Source organism: Tyto alba, unplaced genomic scaffold (genome assembly GCF_018691265.1).
Source record: "Tyto alba isolate M040663 unplaced genomic scaffold, T.alba_DEE_v4.0 Super-Scaffold_14, whole genome shotgun sequence".
In the NCBI taxonomy this organism is placed as follows: Eukaryota; Metazoa; Chordata; class Aves; order Strigiformes; family Tytonidae; genus Tyto; species Tyto alba.
In genome coordinates this window covers 57,413,313-57,433,884 of record NW_024881276.1, presented here as the reverse complement: position 1 = coordinate 57,433,884, position 20,572 = coordinate 57,413,313, and the positions used below count along the sequence as shown (strand labels likewise).

Below are 20,572 nucleotides of genomic sequence, written 5' to 3'. Positions count from 1 at the left end.
GTCTTTTGCACCACACTAACACGAGGAATAGTCTGCCAAGTGCAGATCAGTGCCTTACTTCTTGCATCTTCCTGTCTCCTCAAGGAAAGTATGTGTAAATAGAAATACTAGCAATGTTTTTGGAGCCCTAGAGAAGCGTTGCTTGTAAAAGGAGTGCCAGGCATTAGGGTCTACAGGCAATTTCTCCTAAGGGTAGACATCATGACTGCACTACAAGTAGGATTAACTGAAGCAATTATTTTGTTAACTATATTATATCCATAATATTAGTTTACAGAACTCATGAAACACTATCAGAGCTACAGATAGAGTAATTACTACTTTCATACAGTAAATTACACTGTATGTGGAAATGACTACACACAAAACCATTTTGCCTCATGAAGCTTTAGTATGTATAAAATGTTTTGTTTCCCCTCATTGCTATTACAGTAGAGTTGTCAAGGAGACTGGAAAGTTGTATGCTGTCATTGCAGAACAGCCTACAAAGAAAGAAAACCACTGCTGAATTGCATTAAAAGCAAAAGTAGAGATCCAACAGCTCCTGGAAAGGATGAAAAGACGCTGGGAAACCAACCATGTTTGAAGCTATCATGAATAAAACACACTACTATTGATGCCAGATACTTGTGTATAGGCATTGCTTCAAACTGTTGTTAGGAGACTGTAAAAACTAACTAGATCCTATGCCTTGAGAAAGGGGGAAAAAAGGAAGAATCAGTAGACGAAAATAAGGCAGAAGTGGAATAGCTGAGCAGAGAATTCTTCATTCCCAAATACAAGCTGGGGTACAATTGAGAATAACTGAGAAAATAAAAGCTCTGGAAAGACATGAAAAGGATAAAACACGAAGCCAAGTCCATACACAGCAGAATGAAAAAAAGTGAAGGTCGAGTCCAAAAAATATCAGCTATGATCTGCAGTAAAAAATTCTTGAAGCAAAAGATACCTTCAACTGAGCAAGAAGAAAGTATGAGCTAATGATACAAACGATTGCAACAATTCATAGCCTTTGTTGACCTTTAAGCCCACAAAAACAGACTGCAGAGGAATTGAAAAATGGAACAAAAGGTTCCCAAGACAGCAGTACAGAACTAGAAGTTTGTTAAGAAACTAGCGATACTTTGAGGTGTTCTGCACTTCATCACAAGTAATTCCTGACAGCAGCAGGCATTAATTTATTTGGTGCATGTTCATTATGGGAGACAAGAGAGCTGATATGCTGTAAGATCTGACTCTTAGGAACAGGACTGAAATGAAGAAACCACCTGCTGTAAAACAGGAGTATTCAAAAAACTTGTAAGGATGGAAACTTTTATTTAATTGTCTTATTCTAAATTTAAAAATCTCAAAAAGAAGTCTTCATCAGTTTTATAATTTGGACCCAGGAAAATGTGGAAAATACATAGATGATGCATTGCTCCATCATTCCAGAAAGTTTTATGCACTCTAAGAAATGGAGTGACTTACACAGTGTTGTAAAAACTTCAAATACCGAACAATCTTTAAAGTGGGTAAAAGCAATGTGTGACAAAATAGAATCAAATCAAGAGAACACAATTTTCCTTTTGAAGAAAATAACCTGCACAGTTACAGAAGCACTGTAATGATTTCTCAGAAGAATGAAAATCTGGTGGAGAGGAGAGGAGGAAAAAAAAAAAAAAAAAGAAAAGCATCTGTATTAGTCATTATTACAGAGTTGGAGTTGGCTGAATGTGACAGTGCTGAGAAAAGCACATGCATAAGCAGATACTTCTGTAGTGCCAATAGTCAGACATCTTCCACATTTCTGCTTTCCACAAAGGTGCAGTGCACCAGAGATTTTAAGATTTTCTTTTCATTGGTAGAGTCACGAAGAAATTAAAAAGGATGAGTAAATTAGATACATTATTCATTCACATACTGTGGATCTAAGATGGGAATTTGAGTAAGTAAAATATAAGTTCAACCTCAAGATGCAGTTCAGACAAATTTCTAAAGCGTCTAGAAGAAGGATGCCTTGTAACTACTTCTCCTGCATACTTTCCTTCACTACTGTGGAACTGCTGGCTCTGAGACACACCTAGGAAATGGGGATGGTCAAGGAAAGGGCTAAGAAAGGAAAGACCAAGTTATGGCTCTGTCATAATTGAGTTCCAATTTACTCAATTCTTTGATACTCTAAATCCCATAAATCTTGACAAGTTTCAGTTATTCATTCATCATCTGGTAGTGTGTTCAAACACTGGAATCTGCATGCTTGGGAAGAGGGCTTACAATGCAGATTTCTCATTTTGGGAGTTCAGTGGACTCGTATCAGGATCCTCCTTTCCCTCCCACCACCAGATGACCTTTTAAAATGTGTGATCCTGCAGGCTGAGAAAATCAATCTCACTGTAGTTGGAGTAAATAGAAACACAGTGGGCTCTGACTATTTTTCTCTTCCAGACCTGTTTCCAAACATTCTGAAGGCAAAAGAGAGAAACTGTTTGCTTATTAGAGAATAGAAAACCAAACAGTATCATGAGCCCCAGACATATCTGGCAGAGGACTAGCTCTGCTAACGACAGAGAAATGACAAGTGAAAAAATTTTGAGTTATTCTTCATTCCTAGCTGAAAAGATGCTTCAGTGCAGACTGAGGTAGTGAAATGCCTGAAATGATAGAAATTGAGAAGACAAAAAATGCTAGAGAAAATGTTTCTAAACCCCCCCCATATTCTAAATGTTCTTTCTCAGCTCTGGACAAGGTGAAATTCACTGAAACTTAGACAGTGCACACAATTTAAAGGAATTTTTCCTTTAACTCCTGGAATCAGTTATGCCTCAGTACTGAAAATAATCTCAAACAAAAAATTTCATGTTTCCTTTGCATCATAAGTCTATTCAGGCCTTAGTTTCTCACTAGTATTAGGTATTGTTTAAGCAAGCTGGATGATCTCTCCTATAGAAGTCAATGGTTCCTATGATAAAACAGGCATTACGACCATCTTTTTGACATATATTTCTACTAGGTGATTCTGAACAGATCATAGTGAGAAAACCACTATCGCTTCAAAATATAAAGCTCTACAGATTTTTCAGTATATTTTGATACAAAAGTAGGCAACAAAATCATAAATGGTAACAGAAAAACCCACCAAAAAACAAAATGAAAGCCAACTTTCTAAGTCCAAATAGACATGCAGGACAAGCTGATAGGATTTCTTGCATCATATACCATCCAAAAATGTTACATCCAAACCTGTTTCTCCTTCAATTCTTTAAACTACTAAGCCTCTTCACCTTAGTCTTTCACTGCAACAGAATCACAATTAGAAAAATAATTCTTGTTGTCATCTGGTAAGCCTCACTGACTGACAACGTTTTTTTTCTGAGGATGACAGTTACGATCTCTGGAATGAATTAATCTCAAAATGTGTGATGAAACTCTTTGCAGGGTTGAAACCTTGGTAAATCCATGAACAGATTAAAATTAACTGTTGGAATATACTTTCTATGCTCCATATATTTTTCCACCTATGCAATACCATTTATTTTATTATTTACTGAGCGACATCATTATGACCTGAGAGGGTTAAACTCAGTCCATGATGAAAGTCTAGAATGCAACTTGTAGGTGTTTTCCAAAGGGTAAAATGACAACATAGGTATTCTGACCTCTTTGGGTTACCTTGGCCATAGCGTTAGCAATTTATTTGGAGGCCCTCTTCAACCATGTTCTGAAAAACTAAGAGAACTGGAATTTCAGCTGGTATGGGGTTTGGGGTTTTTTGTTTGTTTGTTTGGTTGGTTGGTTTGGTTGTATTCTCACAAAATGAGCTGTCATCTGGATTGACAGTGATTTAGGTATGGTGATGTATAGTTCAACATTCCAATGTTTTCAGGTTTTTTAAAGATTAACCAGCTAAATCTCCTACTAGTTTTCACTGTAGAGCCTTGAAATCCTAATGACAACCGAGCTAAATCCACATTATAAAAATTCACAGAGATTTTATTAGGAGTAAGTACAAGTCAGTGAGAAAAATGAGGAGGGATTTGGAAAGAAAGTCAAGTTATGTTGGTAGACTTAGTCTGCAACTTTAGAAACTGGATGAAAGTTGCATGAAGAGGGAAGAACTCTCAGGCTTGTTTGTGCAGATGACACAGTTCTGACACACTCAAAATTCTATTTAGCCCTCCATCTAAACTAAGGTCTTGAATATAGCATCAGAGCAACCACTTTTACTGGTCTTTCCTTGTCAAGAAGTTTGACACCAATATGCTTTCACAGAAGGTAAATCATCTCCTTCCAATCTTTATAGAGAACAGTAACATTTTCAAACTAATCCCACACTCTGAAACAATATAATCTATCTCATAATGAAAAACAATGTTATGAGCACAATTACCTCTTACACAATTCATGGTAATGCTGAAGCTGTACTTGAAGTTTTACATGCATATGCTTTTCTTTTTTCTTTCATCTTTGAAAGTATCTAACATCAACAGGTCCTAGGAACTGAAAGCCCTGAACAACCTGGTTGTTCATAGCTGATTTTACCATGAGCAAGAAATTGGTCTAGGAAATTCCATAGGGGTCTTCCAACATGAATTATCATATGATTCTAGAATACTAAAATGTGGAAATTACATGAAAATTGTGTGAAAATAATGTGAAGATTCAAAAATATAATCAAATAAGAACATACCCATGGCCCAAAATAAAATTGTTCTCTCAAAAATATGTCTCTACAATTCTAAAGGAAAGTCTACTATCATAAGCCCATCCTCATGAAGTACACTTAATAACATTCTCTTTAAAAGCTAATCTAAGTTAGATTTTTCTTGTGAGAAAGCAAAGTACTGGAACAGACATCATAGTTTGTTACTAGAGAGAGTTCAAAGTACTTTACTGAGAAAAGTCACTTAGTTTCATCTTCAGCAGTGCTATAGTATCTGTAAAGGTGACTGCTGTGGCAAACGTCACCATTATCCCCACCAGCCTCTTACTCTAATACAGAGAAATTAATCTGGAGACACACAGGATCCCCTGTCTACCTGCGTAATATAGGCAAGGACAACTTCCTCCATTCCATATCAAGAAGTACATGATGAGGCTCAGTGGAGAAGATACAGCCTTCTTAGACTAGCACACTGCTTACAGGAATCAAGTTACACTTGTAGAATTGATAGATCTAGAAGCAGTAATGAATGAATACCTGTGGTCAACTGTCAGTAAAACAGTACATGTCAAGCTAGCTTTTCAAAAGAAACTATTATGGTAACCACGCAGCATCTCCAAGTATTTGAGGTGACAAAGCCTATCTGTACTATGTTGTCATTACCTTTCACAACTCATGGAAGAAAAATTTCAGAAAATCTATGTAATACTCCTGGCTAGGCAATACGAAGAAGATAGTTAGGAGAGGCTGCTTGTTTACTAAAAAGTTCTAGAGAGGTAGCATCTTGCACAGCATCTAGCCTATCTCAACAACTTAGTCCTGAAGCTTGTTAGTAAGCAGCCCTTATTTCCCCACATACTTTTAATCGAAGAGAGGCATCATTCTATTTTGTTCTCATGAAAAAGGTCTGTTGTGGCCATTAAAAAAAAAAAAAAAATTATCCAAACAAATTAGGAAGTGAAACTTGGTAGAAGGCTTCTATGTCATAAAAATCTTTCAGATTTATTTCCATACAGAATAGAAACATCCTAATGTCTGGAGTAAAAAAAAAAATTCCAAATGCTCTCAGAATGAAAATCTGTTGTTCTCAAAACCTCAGAAGCATTATCTACTCAATATAGTATATATATACATTTTAAAATATAGGAATAAAAAAACCTCTAATATGTCAACATCACCAAAACAAAGTGAGAAAGAGAAAATAATGAAGATACTTCCCACTTGAACTCATCAAAATGAACATATTAGTTCTGGTTTTGATTAAACCACATTTTCCAGCGGTAATTTTTAGCCATAACTACTGAGCAGAGCTGAGCAAAGTCTTATGAAGTCAGGACAAACAAACATTCCAAAATTAAGAACTGGACAAAAGATTTGCCAGCAGACTGTCTGAATCCCGATTACCATTTGAATCCCTGTTTTTATCTCCTTTGAAGAAAAAATTAAATTTTTATGACTGTGCCTATGAAGTTTGATGGGGGCAGAGGGGAGGAAAGAAAACAAGGCATCAGTTTTGTCAACCTGGGGGACACAGTAACTAATAAAAGTCATTAATAATAGTGAGGGGAGTAAAAAGGAAATGGGGAGAATTTTGTAGAAAAGTGGTTGCTATCAATTGGATCTCTGCTTGGGACAGAATTAGATCCACCATCGTAGACCTGTGGCCCTGTTCTTAGATACTGACTTCTTGGTTCACTGAGCTTGGTGAATTTCAGTTTACTACCAGAGGTTACAGGTTCCTCACAACATGAAGGAGATGTCTCAGAAACTGCACGAAATACTATTAGTTTGCCTGCAGCAGTTCCTCTTGCCGGAACTTCGAAGAGGAAGCAGCAGAGAAAGAATTTTGCATTTCTGTTGAGGCTTTTGCTTGCAGGAAGCATAGATTTATCCCAGTCAGATTTTTATGTCTCCCTCCATTTCATACCCATGACACTGGCACCTGTGTTAAATGTCAGTTCTCTGACAGGCTAACAGACACTCATTACCTTTTCTATCACTTCATCAGGTTTTGATGAGCCTGACTTAACTTTGAAATTGGCCCTGTGTTGAGCAGCAGGCTTGGTCTAGAGACCTCCAGTCTCTTCTCAGCTAAATGATTCTACAGTTCAATGAAGAAAAGGTCTCCATAGAGTCTTAGGGAAAATGTGCTCCATTATTCTCTTCATAGGATGTTTGGAGGAGATGTTGATCAAGCTACCCTCATAAAAATATCAAAATCTGAATTTGTAAGATTAATGATTATCTGTATTTCATGGAACTCCATAGTTAAACAAATTACCAAATAACTTCTTTTATATAATTACATGGTCTCTATCATAAATCTGAACTCCTAATGTCCTGTAACAAAACAGTTAACACTGCAAATGCATTCATGAGAAGGAAAGGTTTTTAAAAGATTTGTTAATATTTGTAAAAACAAATTATTGTTAAAAATGAGTCTTAAGACAGCTATGAAAATGACTACAGACACAAATGTAAAAAAGTCTGCACTTACAGTTCTATTGCCTTGTTCCACATGATAACATATCCAGAAAGAATGAAGGACTCAATATTTACAATGTGTGTATTTCCCCTCTCTGTTCCAACATAAAGCCATTTACTCTGGAAAGGTAGATGGCAGTAAGTAATCCTGGAAAGGAAAAACAAAAAAAGTGACTAAATATCATAACAAATTTTAACACTTTTGCAGATTAAATAATTGTTCTTTCCATTTTATAACTTGAGAAAAACCTGCCCAGCAGGTGCAGCGTTCTGAAGAATGTGCAGGTTTTGGGGGTCATTGCTAGAAATATCATAAAAGACAACATGAAACAAAACAGGGCCATCCCACCTGCCTATATAAAGGGCAGGAAAAAGGAGCTGTATTGCTTGAACACTGAACTAAGTCATGTTATCTCCATGAGTATGGAAATTGCACTGTGATATTATCCAAGACTCTCAAATTGGGCTTTCTTACTTTCTTTCTTAGAATAAGTAATTTTTCCAGTACAACAAACAAAAGTTAATGGACCTCAGCAGGATTAATATCTGTACAACAGAAGAGTAACACCATCATTCACACAAGACAACATTCACTTTATTGGCTCTCTGGGAGAGTAGGACACTAGATAACTGCACTTAGTAGTACTCTTAAATAATGTATCATAGACACACTGAATCCTACACGCATATTATTCTTGCAGGGTGATGAACCTGTGCTATATTAGCTTGGAAAGATACCATGAGAGTTTCTCATGATAATACATATAAGTTTTCAGATGATGAATGAGTAGATTCAGGTTTCTTTGGTATTGTAGCTATTATATAGATATTCCATACATTAAAGCAAAACTAAATCTGTATGAGATAAAACCCCATTTTCCACTAAAATATAATCAAATGCATGCTATCTACAGGGACTGAAACTTAATCTGATTTTATGGTATTGACTCATGGATTTTGACAAAAAGCAGGTATTTTGCTTGGTATGCCATAATTATATTTATCATTCAGTGCCATAAGCAGGCTATTCCTAGCTTTTATATACAAATTTGATTTAACAGCTATGCAATGACTTTTATTTAACACGTTCCTCCTGCACAAATGTATAAACAATATTTACGAACATACATATTTCGATTTTTTATTCTTATGGTACAGCAATCTGACTTAATTATAAATGAGTGAGAGGGGTATTGGCTACCTTCCAGTAATTTGGTCCTCTCAGTCATGTAAAGTCCTCCGAGTAGAACATTTGCCACCCTTTGAATTAAAGGAATTGTTCAATATTTATACAGATTTCACACTCTTTCTGAAACTGTTTCCTGCAAGGTACTCTCAACAAACAAAATTATTCCAAACAGATTCTACACAGTATTTGGATAGTTCTGCAGTTTTTCATGTATCTAATCATGTGTCAGAACATTTAACACTGAATCCATTCGAGTGAGCTAATTTTTTTTTTTTTTTTTGGCTTTATGTATCACACTGGATTATGCAGTCTTCACATCCTAATTTATGGGGAAAATTATTTCTGAACCATGAATCTAGAATAAGGCTTACCCTTGTAAACAGAAATCTTGTTTTGTTGATTCAAGTGAGACTTGAGTATGACATAGGCTTTGTTCTACCCATCTGTTCAGGGCTAAATTTTACCATTGTCTAATTTTGGCAGTAATTCCAGTGTCTTTAGTGGAAAGAGAACCAAGTTTTTCAAGAGAATTGCTTTGAGAATGGGAATTACAGTTAGTATGAATAAATGAAAATGCCTTCAAGCAGCAACTTATCAACAAATATCTGACAGAAAAACTGCAGAAGGTATATGCCACCTACATATTCCTTGCTGGAGTTAAAACTGTTAGCTTTATTGTTCTGTTCATAACAGATGCAAAGAACAATTTGCCCTTTTCACTTTGTAGTTTTACAAACGTGAGGCTGGTTTTCACATCTTTCTTGATTCTTCTCGAACCTAACAATTCAACTTCTTTTGCTTCCTACTGAGATGCACTGTTAGCTACATTTCTGGTTAGATTCATATTTGGTCCAAATTTTGCTTTATTTCTTGCATTTCTGCACTAGCTCTACTTTTCTTTCTTGCACTCCAAAGCATATGCATGCTCTGTTAGGTCCCAGTCCATGCAGAACTCTCCCTGGTCCCTGGCTGATAAATCCACTTAACCACTTCACACTGATGTTCATTCAGCATTTGTTTGTAGTAAACAGTTAAATTACAGGAAGATAAAATATTTGTGACTTTGAAAGTGCTGAAAATATATCTGTGTAGTGACTGAGAAATAACTCATGAGTTACAAAGAACCCCAGCTGACTTGAATGCTGCTGCTCCAAATGTTTGCAGTTGTGTCAGCAGACGAAGCAGGTTCAAGTCCATCTAGGACCATATGAATTTTCAGTCCTCCGATAAATCCATTCACAAACTAGTATGGTGTATTGAGGAAAACTTGGTCTCCAAAGTGCAAGACTGAATCCAACGCTGTGCTTATTAATAAAGTCTCAAAATCACCTCAGACAATATATAAGGCTGTTTTGGTCTGCTTTTTTTTCCCCTTTTTGAAACTCGCTGCTAGATTATGATCCATAGCATGTACTGCCACAACAATCAGCAGACTAAATGGTTGCCTAATTTCCCAGCTACTGCATGTCCTCCATTTGCCTGTTTTAGGTTTAACATTTCAAGAAGAGCAAGGTACTAAAGTAAGAGAAAAAATCAGACTAAAGTACTAACTACTGGCCATCGGTTACTAGACTTATATTCCTGCTGTCCTATCTGAAATCCCAGGCACCAGTAACTACTAAGTCTGGATATATAGTATGAAGGACCAGAAGAGAATTAGGTGTTGCTAAAGAATGAAGAAAATGACCACAAATTTTCCTGTTTTCTTAAGTTCAGCTATGTCCTCTTGAACAATTTCATTTTGTTCTGATAGATTTACGGGACAGCCAGAAAAGAAAGGATTCTGTTATTTCTTCCACAGTGAAAATTACCTGTGAGTCTTCATTGATTACCTAAACTGTTATTACACATTATCAAATACTACCTTTTACAATATGCAAGCTTATAAGAAAGTGCTATTCCCTTAAAGACAATCCAGATATGTAACAAACCTATTAGACCATAGGGATTAATAGGCATTTTAATACAATACATTCTTAGGCTTCACCAGACAAAGCCATATGATTTTCATATTCTTAGAAAACTATGCACTGCTCTGAAGTTTGTTTTTTTGTTTTTTGTTTTTTTTTTTTTTTTACATTATGTAAATGAAATACAAACTGCTTTATCTATTATTGACTTTTCACTTTTACAAAAAATATTAACTTGACTTTGAGGCTTGAAAGCTTTGAGGCAAGACTCAGATTTGTAATGAACATCTTCCATTTCAGTGAATACAGAAATTACATAATGACTTCTTCAAGAGAAGACAATGACTTCTCATACTGTAGTTTTCACTGTGGATGAAAGGTATCACTCTGTTAGTCATATATCCCACAAGCAAATTAAGATGTCTTTTGATGCCTTTACAAAAAACAGTCAATTAGCCAGAAGAAAGAAAGGTTATTTTTCTTCTTATGAAGGGAGGGGGTTTAATGATTTATGCCAGTATGAAGTGCTTCTGCCAAAATTTAATCAGACTGTCAATCTGATTGAGATGACATGGGACCCAGTTAAACAGAGACCTGAGAATTTGCTCAACGTTGATCACTTAACAGCAGGTCAGCCAGAGATGTGGATATTATATGTTCTCAGCATCAAACTACAATATGAATGTCATTGATCATTAGAAGAAATAGTAAAAAACATGGACTGATATCAAAAAAGGTGCTCCTATGCTGCCCAAACTGTCCAATGCATTCAAAGCAGAAAACAGGGTATAAAATGTAATTTAAAGAAAACCAATAGGAACCAAATAAAACACCTAAATCAGAATTTATTAGGCAAAAACTCTTTAGCAAAAGCCCTGAAAACATTTCTAAGATTATGTAAGCAATGTAAGAGAGATAATAGAGAGATAAATTAGAGGCATTGTAAAAAAATTGAACCTCATTTTAGAAAGGTATCTATTCTGACTAGAAAATCTTGAAAAGGTATATTTTCCAGAAAATCACAGCACTCTAACAACTCCGACCAAAAAAACTCACTGTGCATTAGTAGAATGTTAAACCATTACAATGTTAAAATAATCTAGATGGCTACATTCTCTGAAATACTAGTAAAAACACTCAGATGGCTTAAAATCATCTTTATTACACTAAACATATTGCTCTAAGAAAAATAAAAGATAATTTTGAGAACACTTCCTTCTGCCTCTGCTTTTTTATTTTTGTTTTTCTACTTTTAGTATGAAAAATCTTCCTGGAACACTATTTCTGGTAGAAAGTGGGGAGAGCTGCAGGAGAGGGGAAAATAAATCGCATTTTTGTCAAAATGATGAACAGTTTTTCTAATTTAGTTATTTAATTGCTCATTTCTTGACATCAAAACTGCAACTAAATTTATACTATGCCTTTTTTCCTTATACAGATAATCTTAAATACGGACAAGCATAGAACAGCACCATGCACAGCACTGACTGACAGTAGGGTTCAGTTTCTGTAGGTTCCGACATAAAACAAACATCAGCTTGAACTCCCTCTCAGAATCCTACCAAAATAAACTACACTGTCCAGGCTTTGAGAAAAGATGGAAATCTCACAAATCTACGAAGAGGATGATAGAACATGAAGGAGCATTAACTTGGGAACACGAGCACCTGATGGGAAGCAAGCCCAGTAGCTGCCAGGGGCACCAGCCGTGGTCCTGGACCAGCCGCCTTCTCCCAGCTCTCAGTGACAGGACTAAGTTACAGCCACTGTCTTACATCCAATTTACAGTGCACTGTCCCAACATGGATGAGTTCCTCTTCCGAGAAAGCTGATTACCTTCTCAAGAAGTTCATGCATATCATGAACCTACTTTTTTGTTAGAGTGATTACAGCTCCCAACTGAAGGAATCTTCTTCGGCATCCTCTGGTGCTTTCAGCACTCTCCACTAGTTTATGTTACTTACCTCAGCTGCTTATCACCGCAAGCTGTTCCCTTGGCACTGCCTCCTGACAGACTGGCCATCCTCCCTCGCACCGGCCAGTGACTGGCTCATGTTCTGTCAGGTCCTCTTTCAAAGCAGTTCTCTCTAAAGAGAAACCTGTGGCCTATGTAGCCCTCAATGCATATTCACCACAGAGGAGAAATACTAGATAAGCCCTTCCCTCCCCGACCAATTTCTGCAGGTTTCCTTCTCCGCAGCAACGAAAACTGCAGCTGCTGAGGGTGCTTCATGACTCTGTATACAGTCCCCATCTCCCTCCATCAGCAAGCACGAATGATTTCCACCCAACTCTTTTTTCCACCTCACTACTCCCTTAATCTTTTGGTATTTTTGAACAAAAGCAATATGAAAAGTCCTCACTGACATACAAATAAGACCAGATTCATCTACTGCCCCTCCTTCTCCAGTGGTTGGAAGCAGACTGGTCTTTCTGAGGGAGCTTCTGGCTAGCAAGTATTCTCAAAAAGTGTAGGACTGTTTTTCTGTCGGCTCGCAAAGAAATGTTATAGCTGAGATTATTGCTTTAAGTCATGAAATGCACACAAGAAGGTTTAGACAGATGATACTCAAGCAAAGTAATTTGCAGCCGACCTGAAATGCCTAAACAGAAGCACAGGCTAAAGCTATAGACAATGGAGAAAAGGAGTTGTCTCCAGCGATCAAACAAAGGATGTAAACTGTGAGCCATTTGGCTTCTGGAGGCATCTTCTCCTCTCCCTGGACTGTATGTATAAATTTGGAGCTCATCAGCTGTGAGACATGTAAAAGACATGTACAGCAGCAGCAATCCATGCAGTCTGCCGCCTGTATCCTGTGATGTGTTTGCAGCAGATGGTTGTGCAGTCCCCCAGATAGATGTGAGCTGGGTCTGTGCATAGTAATGACAAGTGTTTCCTCTTCAACATGGACTGTTTGAGTGATTACACATCAGGAAGTTCTAGGAATGCAGAAATCCAAGATTAACTTCATTATTAGGAATTTTCCATGTTTAACTTAAACTTTTAGTTTAATTTACTTGAAGTGTATGCACAGTTGCTAATGCTGACATACGAGTACAGGAAATACTTCAAATTACTAACTGGCACAACTAAGAGTCAAATTACATATATAGTAGTTCAATATATGTGGACAATTTTTCCTTTCAGGGTCTTGGTGGTACTATATCACAACATTAAACTTCTTCCTATTCAAACTAAATTCTCCACATACCACACAAGATCATTTTAAAAATTTATAGTAGAGCCACACACACAGATCCTAGCAGACAGCGAATGAATCATACATGCCTTTGAGACTGATTCTTGTGGTCCACCTGTTTTTCAGAAGTGTGATTCAGTTAATTTAAATAGAGAAAAATCTTCTGTTTTATATATATTTTCTGTTAGTCTCATCAGTCAACATTTACTTTGAATTAAAATCAATTGGTTCTTATTTTATGTTTTAATTACTTATATAGAAGGAAGTGAAGTAGAGCTGAAAATAAATTGTACATAAATTGCATTGGATCCTGGTGACAGTATAACAAAGGCATTGGAGTATTAAACTCCATTGTTACTCAGGGATATCTGAACACAAGAGGAATATTAAGGTAAATTATATTCTCAAAATACTGCATGAACATTTCTATCTCTGGATTTTTTCCAGCTGAGTGTTATACAGACAGCTCAAATATTCTCTGTGGTTCTAAGACTATAGTGCATATGCTACAATTAAAATTTCTGACAGGACTGGGTAGGTGAAGAATATCTAATGAAGACTGTAATAATTAGAAGTTAGTTCTATTTTTCTATCAAGTTAGCCAGGATCTGAATGTGACTATTCTGTTAAAAGTCACAAACTATTTACAATTAAACACTGTGAAACAAGTCATCATATAGCTCACATGCCTATTTCCTGACTGAACTATCAATACTTGCAAACAGTAGGACCACTTGAAGTCATTAATTAAGCATAGTCCTTTTTAAGTAGTCTGTAGAGATTAACATTTAAAAGAAAGAGACAGTAAAATTAACTCTTTTACATGAGGCAATTCAGTGTATCTTCCTTACGAGAGAATATAAATGAAATATGAAATTAAAGCAGCAGTAGCTGTTACCTTCTAGTGCTATACATATGTTTGCCAACATTCCTTTCAAGTTAGGTATCTCGGTTTACCCAATAAGTTCACAGAACAGTTTTATTTGTCTTTATTTTATATCACTTTAGCTACAAGTGTTCATTACAGTCATTATTTGTACAACAGAAAAAAATTTAATTTGTGGATTGTAATATAAGAAATAAACATTTCGGGGTCCTCTCTTCTGCTTAACACAGGCTATAGGATTTCTTAATATTAATTACTGCTTGAACAAGAAAAATTTACTAAAATATACCTGGTTTGATTTAAAGAATTTCAATGATGGAAGATTCCCTACAAATGATGAGGTACAATAAATCAGGATTTTACCCCTAAACTATAATTTCAATATAAATATGCCCTAAGCAAAGTATTCTTCTAGAATTTGTGACACACTGTATATAATTAACAGACAGACTCCCTTCTACATTTCTATAAATTCTACTTGGAAAAAATGCTAAGAAAACATTTTGACTTTATAGTTTCATTTTAGGCAAACAGACTTAAATATTGCTGATAGATACCTTATATAGTTATTCATTTTGACACAGTAAAAAAGCTTATGCAGCTATTCTCCTACAAGGTATTTAAATGTGTCACTTGGCTGGTGGTCTACCACTGCTTTCAAAGTGCTCAAGATACATGCATTTTTCATTGTTGTCCCTTACCTGCAATATTATAAATAAACAGCTACAATACAAGAAGCAGAAAAAAAAAAAAAAAAAAAACAAAAAAACAACATAAAATTTTATGAAATGCAGATGAAAAACCATTTATTTATCAAGATATGTTAGTTTTGTCCCTATCTAGGTTTCTTTTTATTTTTGATCTACTGGCACATTCTGAAGCATCCTGATTTTTGGAAATTTGGACTGATTATTAAGCCTTTAAAGTTTTAAAAACTAAAATATAAAGTGTAAAGCACTATCAGTAGTATAGTCATATCCTCATTTTCCTTCTTTCCTATTAAAACAGTTGAGAGTAAATGTAGGCTGTTCCTCTGTTTCTTCAAAAGCTACAAGTTCCTGTACAAAACTTCTGGACAGATGAAATAACCCTATAAGCTTAAAGTTAGGCAGATTCTTGATTTGTGAGTTTACTATTTCAGATTAATTTCCAGTCACAACAGTAATTAATAGTTTACAGAATTCCATAAATACTTGTTTTAAGATACAAATGCTTATGTTAACTACACAAAATGTTAGTGTATCAACTATATGAGCATTTATGATGGGTGCTAAAATAAATTATTTACAAGCAGTTGAATCAAACTTAAAAATATCTAGAACAAATCAGAAAGAGCACGTTTAAAAATATACTAGATGCATTAGATTAGTAAATCTTGAGATGTCCCTTGAATAAAGACTGTATTTATGTATTTAGATAAAACTTTATGAGGTTATCATGAGCACTTTACAAGGACAGTCAAAGTATACAGCATCCAACGGGTCCTTTGGTTTGTACCAGTTTTCTTTCTTATAAGTAACCTTCCTACAACTCCACAGAAGATAATCCTGGCCTGTTCAACACGACATAACACAAACGAAAAGAGAGCTGCACTATAACTTCATGTATTACAAGATACAGGCGTTTAAGTTCACATCCTTGGTAACTCAATGGCTGTCTGCCTTAGCAGCAGCACTGCATCATGTTCCCTGGCATTGCTGGAGCTCCAGGACAACTCAGAAGTCACCACTGAAATCCCAGTGTGCAAAGGGATGACTACTTTTGTAGCCTGTGCAACTGATGTTTTGTTTAAACTCAGAATGACGGAAAATGGCTTTATTTCCTCTTGGACAAATGCACAGCAAAGAGACACTCTCTTTTGTCAACTCCCTTTTACAGTTTTGACCGTAAATTCATTGGGATTTCTCACGTGTGGGACCAGGATCACTGACAATGCCAGTGGCATGCTCTCCCTGGCTAGAACTTTAGTATTACACAACAGTAATGCAGTGGATTGAACAGGTGGAATGTGCAGACTTGGACACAAGAAAAAAACAGACAAGGAAATTACACGGAAACCTGCTTTCTTAAATAGAAAAACGATGCTGGAAGAAACCAGCATACTTTTCACCGGCTTCCAGTTTGTTTCTGATGCCAGCTCAAGGTCATTAGACAACAAAAATGAGAATAAAAGTTCCACAAAATCAGTGAAGTGAGCAAATTAATGAAATGGGGTTGGCAAACAGACTCTTGCTTTCATCTTTAGGGGGAAGATAATGCACATGATTCTCTTGTCTACTGGCTTGTGAAATCACTATTTCTTATTTGTAGTACTTCACTTGTTCCCCATTAATTTCTTTGAAGGTTAAGTAAAAATAGAGTTGTAATACCAATCATAGTGACAGTGATGGGCAATACTGACGGCAATAAGAGCCATTGAGTTTCTTAGCAATAAAGGAAAGCCAAAAACCAAAGGATGGAAGAGGGAGATGATGTTTTCAAAAGTGAAAGTTTTTAATTTATTTCTGTCATTGTTTTATTTATCAGATGCATTAAAAAACCCCAAACACATAAGGGTAGAATTTCTCTCATACTTTCACCCAACACCAAAGCTATAAATCAAAAATGCAGTTTTTGCTTCTTAATCTCATAGTTTAAAAACGGTAAACTGGGTCTTAGCCCATTGATGAAAGGTTGAAAACTGTCTTTTGCTAAACAGCTGGACTTTACATAGCTGTTAGAAAAGTAAACTAAAGATATTCTAGTATTTCATCCCCTGCTTGCCACAACATACACAAATCTGTGTTTATCATACATTCTTAATACAATGAATTTGAAACCTATTTTATATCAATATCGATCAAGTTATTTTGAATGACTCTCTACAATCAGGATAAGATGGAAATACTGAAATTGACTTCAAAGTAAAAAAAAAAAATGCGTTTTTACATGTGTATGCTTCTTCTATGTATACACACTTTTTTTTTTTCTTAACAGCTTCCATCAATTAAAATCATGTAGATTTATTGAGGACCAGCTGTTCTCATTTGTTATGCTTCAGTAGACAGGGACTCTGTGATTAACGGTCCTTGTTTTTCTGCAATCTGTAGCCTCTCTCCTCCTCCTGCTCATGTACTGTTTAGTGAGATAATCTCAGCACTGACATTACTAGCTCTATTTCTGATTTACTGGAGTAACGCCCAGAGTTTACTGTGACAGAAGGAAAAGTATCCTAAATCACTGCATTGGATTCTACTTGAAGCCGACATGTGCCTGGGCAGGAAAGGGGTGGTGTGGTTCCCAAGAACCAAACAACTTAGTGCAACAGAACGGGTGCATGTTCTTCACTGCTTTAAGATATGACTAGAAATCTAATGTAATAAAGGTCAAAGGACAGAGCTGGACAGGACTATAAAAGAGATCTCAAAATTCAAATTTTAAAACTTGAGAAAATAAATGAATAGAATTCCTGTAGCTATACGATAAGCGTAGCAAGCTGAAAATTCCAGCTGATAATGCAGGCTGTTTATGCTGTCTGACCTTCTTTAAGATTTAAAAGGCATATCATCTAATATGACTGTTAGAAGCATTTTTCTATTACAGGATTGGACTTCTCATTTCTTATGACTAAGGCCGCGAAATACGGTTTTCAATGTATGGCTGTGTGTATATATTTTAAATTTTTCTATCCAAACCTGGCCTTAGAGCAAATTGGCAACACAGCTGCTATGTGAAAATAACATAACATGTTACTCTGTGTTTTCTCAAAAAAGCAGAATCTACTGACAAACATACTTTATTTTCTACAAAGCATTAGAAACAACAAACACACTGCTCAACGTATGAGCTGAAGTTCTGCAGCATATAGCAACACTATGTCTACTTCTAAGAGCTAAAGGATTTTTTTCTGAGGAAAGAAACCAACACATAAGTTACCTAGGCAGACAGTCAGAGGTGGCCAGGTGACATAAAAATGAAATAATTCAGAACACGTTTTTCTTCCCTATTGAAGGAAGAACAAAACTTCACAAGCATGTTTTGCAAAATGGAGTTTTGCAGGGATACCTGTTTTCTCATAGTTATAATAGAAGGAACTACAGCCAGAGTGACACAAAGGAAAAGGTAAATTGGAAAAGAGCATTTGTCAGGCCAGAGGGTCCTCTAGTCCCTCTGCTGTTGTTAAGTCCCCAGGTAATTGTGCTAGCTATGTATTTTTCTCCAGTAGTTCTATGGGCCATGATTCCATATAGGTGTGTGCCTGCACAGGTACACACATGCACACACATGTATATGTGCACTTGCACATATGCATATACATTTAGCAAATTCGTAAAGTTATTTCATTAACTGTTATGAATAAATTTCCATTTTCAAATATTTTAACTATGCTGTATTTATAGCCACAACATTTGGCCTACTACCAGCTAGAAACAGGGATTTTGGTGTTTCAGAGTTGAGAAAACTCTTGTTTGGGAAGATCCACTTTATATGCTTTCCACAGTCTCAAGACTCTTTTATGTATCTGTCAAAATATTTTATGTAAAAAGCTTTAAATAAAGTAATAAGTCAAATGAACAGCTCAGGGGTGGATTGGGGGAAGTGAGGTTATCTGGTGCAGTTTTAGCAAGAGGGGAAAAGTAGAAGTTATTGGTTGTAAGACATCTTTAATTTTGGTTTTGGTCCTTGTGCTATTAATACAGCTGTTATCTCTAAGAGTAATTCATAATAGCATAACAGTAATTTTCTCTTAACCTGCTTCTAATGCATCAATGTGAGGAAAATGTGAACTGATTTGCAATTGTTTGATAACCATGAAACAGAAAAATATTTGCCAAATTATTCATCAGATTTTTGTCATGTGTTTTAAGTCCTGGATACATGCTTTTAAAATGAATATATATATGTAACCAATGCAACATAGTAACTGTATTTGCTGTTTTGAGACTTTTCTGAGTAGTTATCAAAATCAAATTAATATATACTGTGCTGCTGCTATTATTGCATATTTTAAAGTCTCATTATAGAAATAGAACCTTTATGTACAGAGCTGTGTAAAAATAGATCCTAAATAACTTAATTTCTCTGTTTGCCTTCAAAGAAGTTGTTTAGCAAACAGGTATAAAAGCAGATACTGTGGCATAATGCACTTAAGGATATTTTTAATTTAAATTAAACTGAAAGTAATAATTTTGGCAGAATCTTGGTGGAATAAAAATTGCTTTGGGGAAAGACTGTGAGAGTTTATTGTGTCGTGTACAGATTAGAAAAGTATTGCAAATAACTATACAGTCTAGATATTCCTGGAAACGGCAACCAACATCTTTCTCTAGTAAACAGTCAATGAATCAATAAAAGGTGATGTTATTTTAGAGTAATCCCTACCCTGGTGTTTAGGCATAGAGAAATAAAACTAGTTTTAAACTAGCCAGTTTAAGTTCTTGCAGCACTTTCTCTGCAGTGGCACCACGTCAGATTGCATTCAAAATCCCAAGGTTACCCAAGAAAGTAAGCATAAAAAATTTAAAACCAATAGAAATAAAGTTAAGCCATGTTGTCATCTAGAATGTTGTGACTGTAATATTATTACTACTTGCTCAAATATACCTAAAAATACACACTAACCAAGGTTTTGAGTTTCAAAAGGACAAATTTTCAAAAGTTATAGTAAAATAGGGAAGGTAGGTTTACCAAAGATAGGCTATTCCAGAATATTCCAATTGTAGGAAACCCAGCTTATGTCAAAAATAAACACCACATTTATAGAAACCATTGCTGTAAAATTCTGGTTTTAATGTCTATTTTCCATTTGATTTTACTGAAAGGGGAACTATTTTACCAGATAGTTGAAGGATTCTCAAGTATTAGTTTTACAGCTGATCTTGTAATTTCATAAATGATCTTGGTACTAGTACTAATGAAATAGCTTAGGGACACAGTATTAGAGTGTGCTGGGTCTGTGTGCGTGGCAAGGGTTTTTGGTAGCAGGGGAGGGGGCTACAGCGGTGGCCCGTGTGAGAAACTTCCCAAAAGCTCCCCCCAGCTCCAAGTCGGACCTGTCTGTGGCTACGGCCAAGGCAATTAGCAACGGTGGGTGTGCCTCTGTGATAATGCATTTAAGAAGGGGAACCTGGAAGGAAGACACCTATGCCAACACCAAGGTCAGTGGAAGAAAGGCAGGTGCACTGGAGCAGAGACCCCTGTATCCCGCGGTGAGGTGGCAGGGCCAACCCCCCTGCCACCCGTGGAGGTCACCGGTGGCCCAGTGGCCGACGTGCAGCCCAT

At 36.0% G+C, this 20,572-nt stretch overlaps 1 protein-coding gene across 5 annotated transcripts in view; it reads right to left on the bottom strand.

The window, feature by feature from the left end:
* The window catches only part of STXBP5L (syntaxin binding protein 5L), a 205,905-nt gene that overhangs the window by 100,591 nt on the left and 84,742 nt on the right, over positions 1–20,572 (bottom strand). For all 5 annotated transcript variants that reach the window (XM_032997513.2, XM_032997514.2, XM_032997515.2 and 2 more), the window contains exon 5: positions 7,140–7,274. In XM_032997513.2, the coding sequence (XP_032853404.1) occupies positions 7,140–7,274 (135 nt within the window). The remainder of the gene's footprint in view (positions 1–7,139; positions 7,275–20,572) is intronic.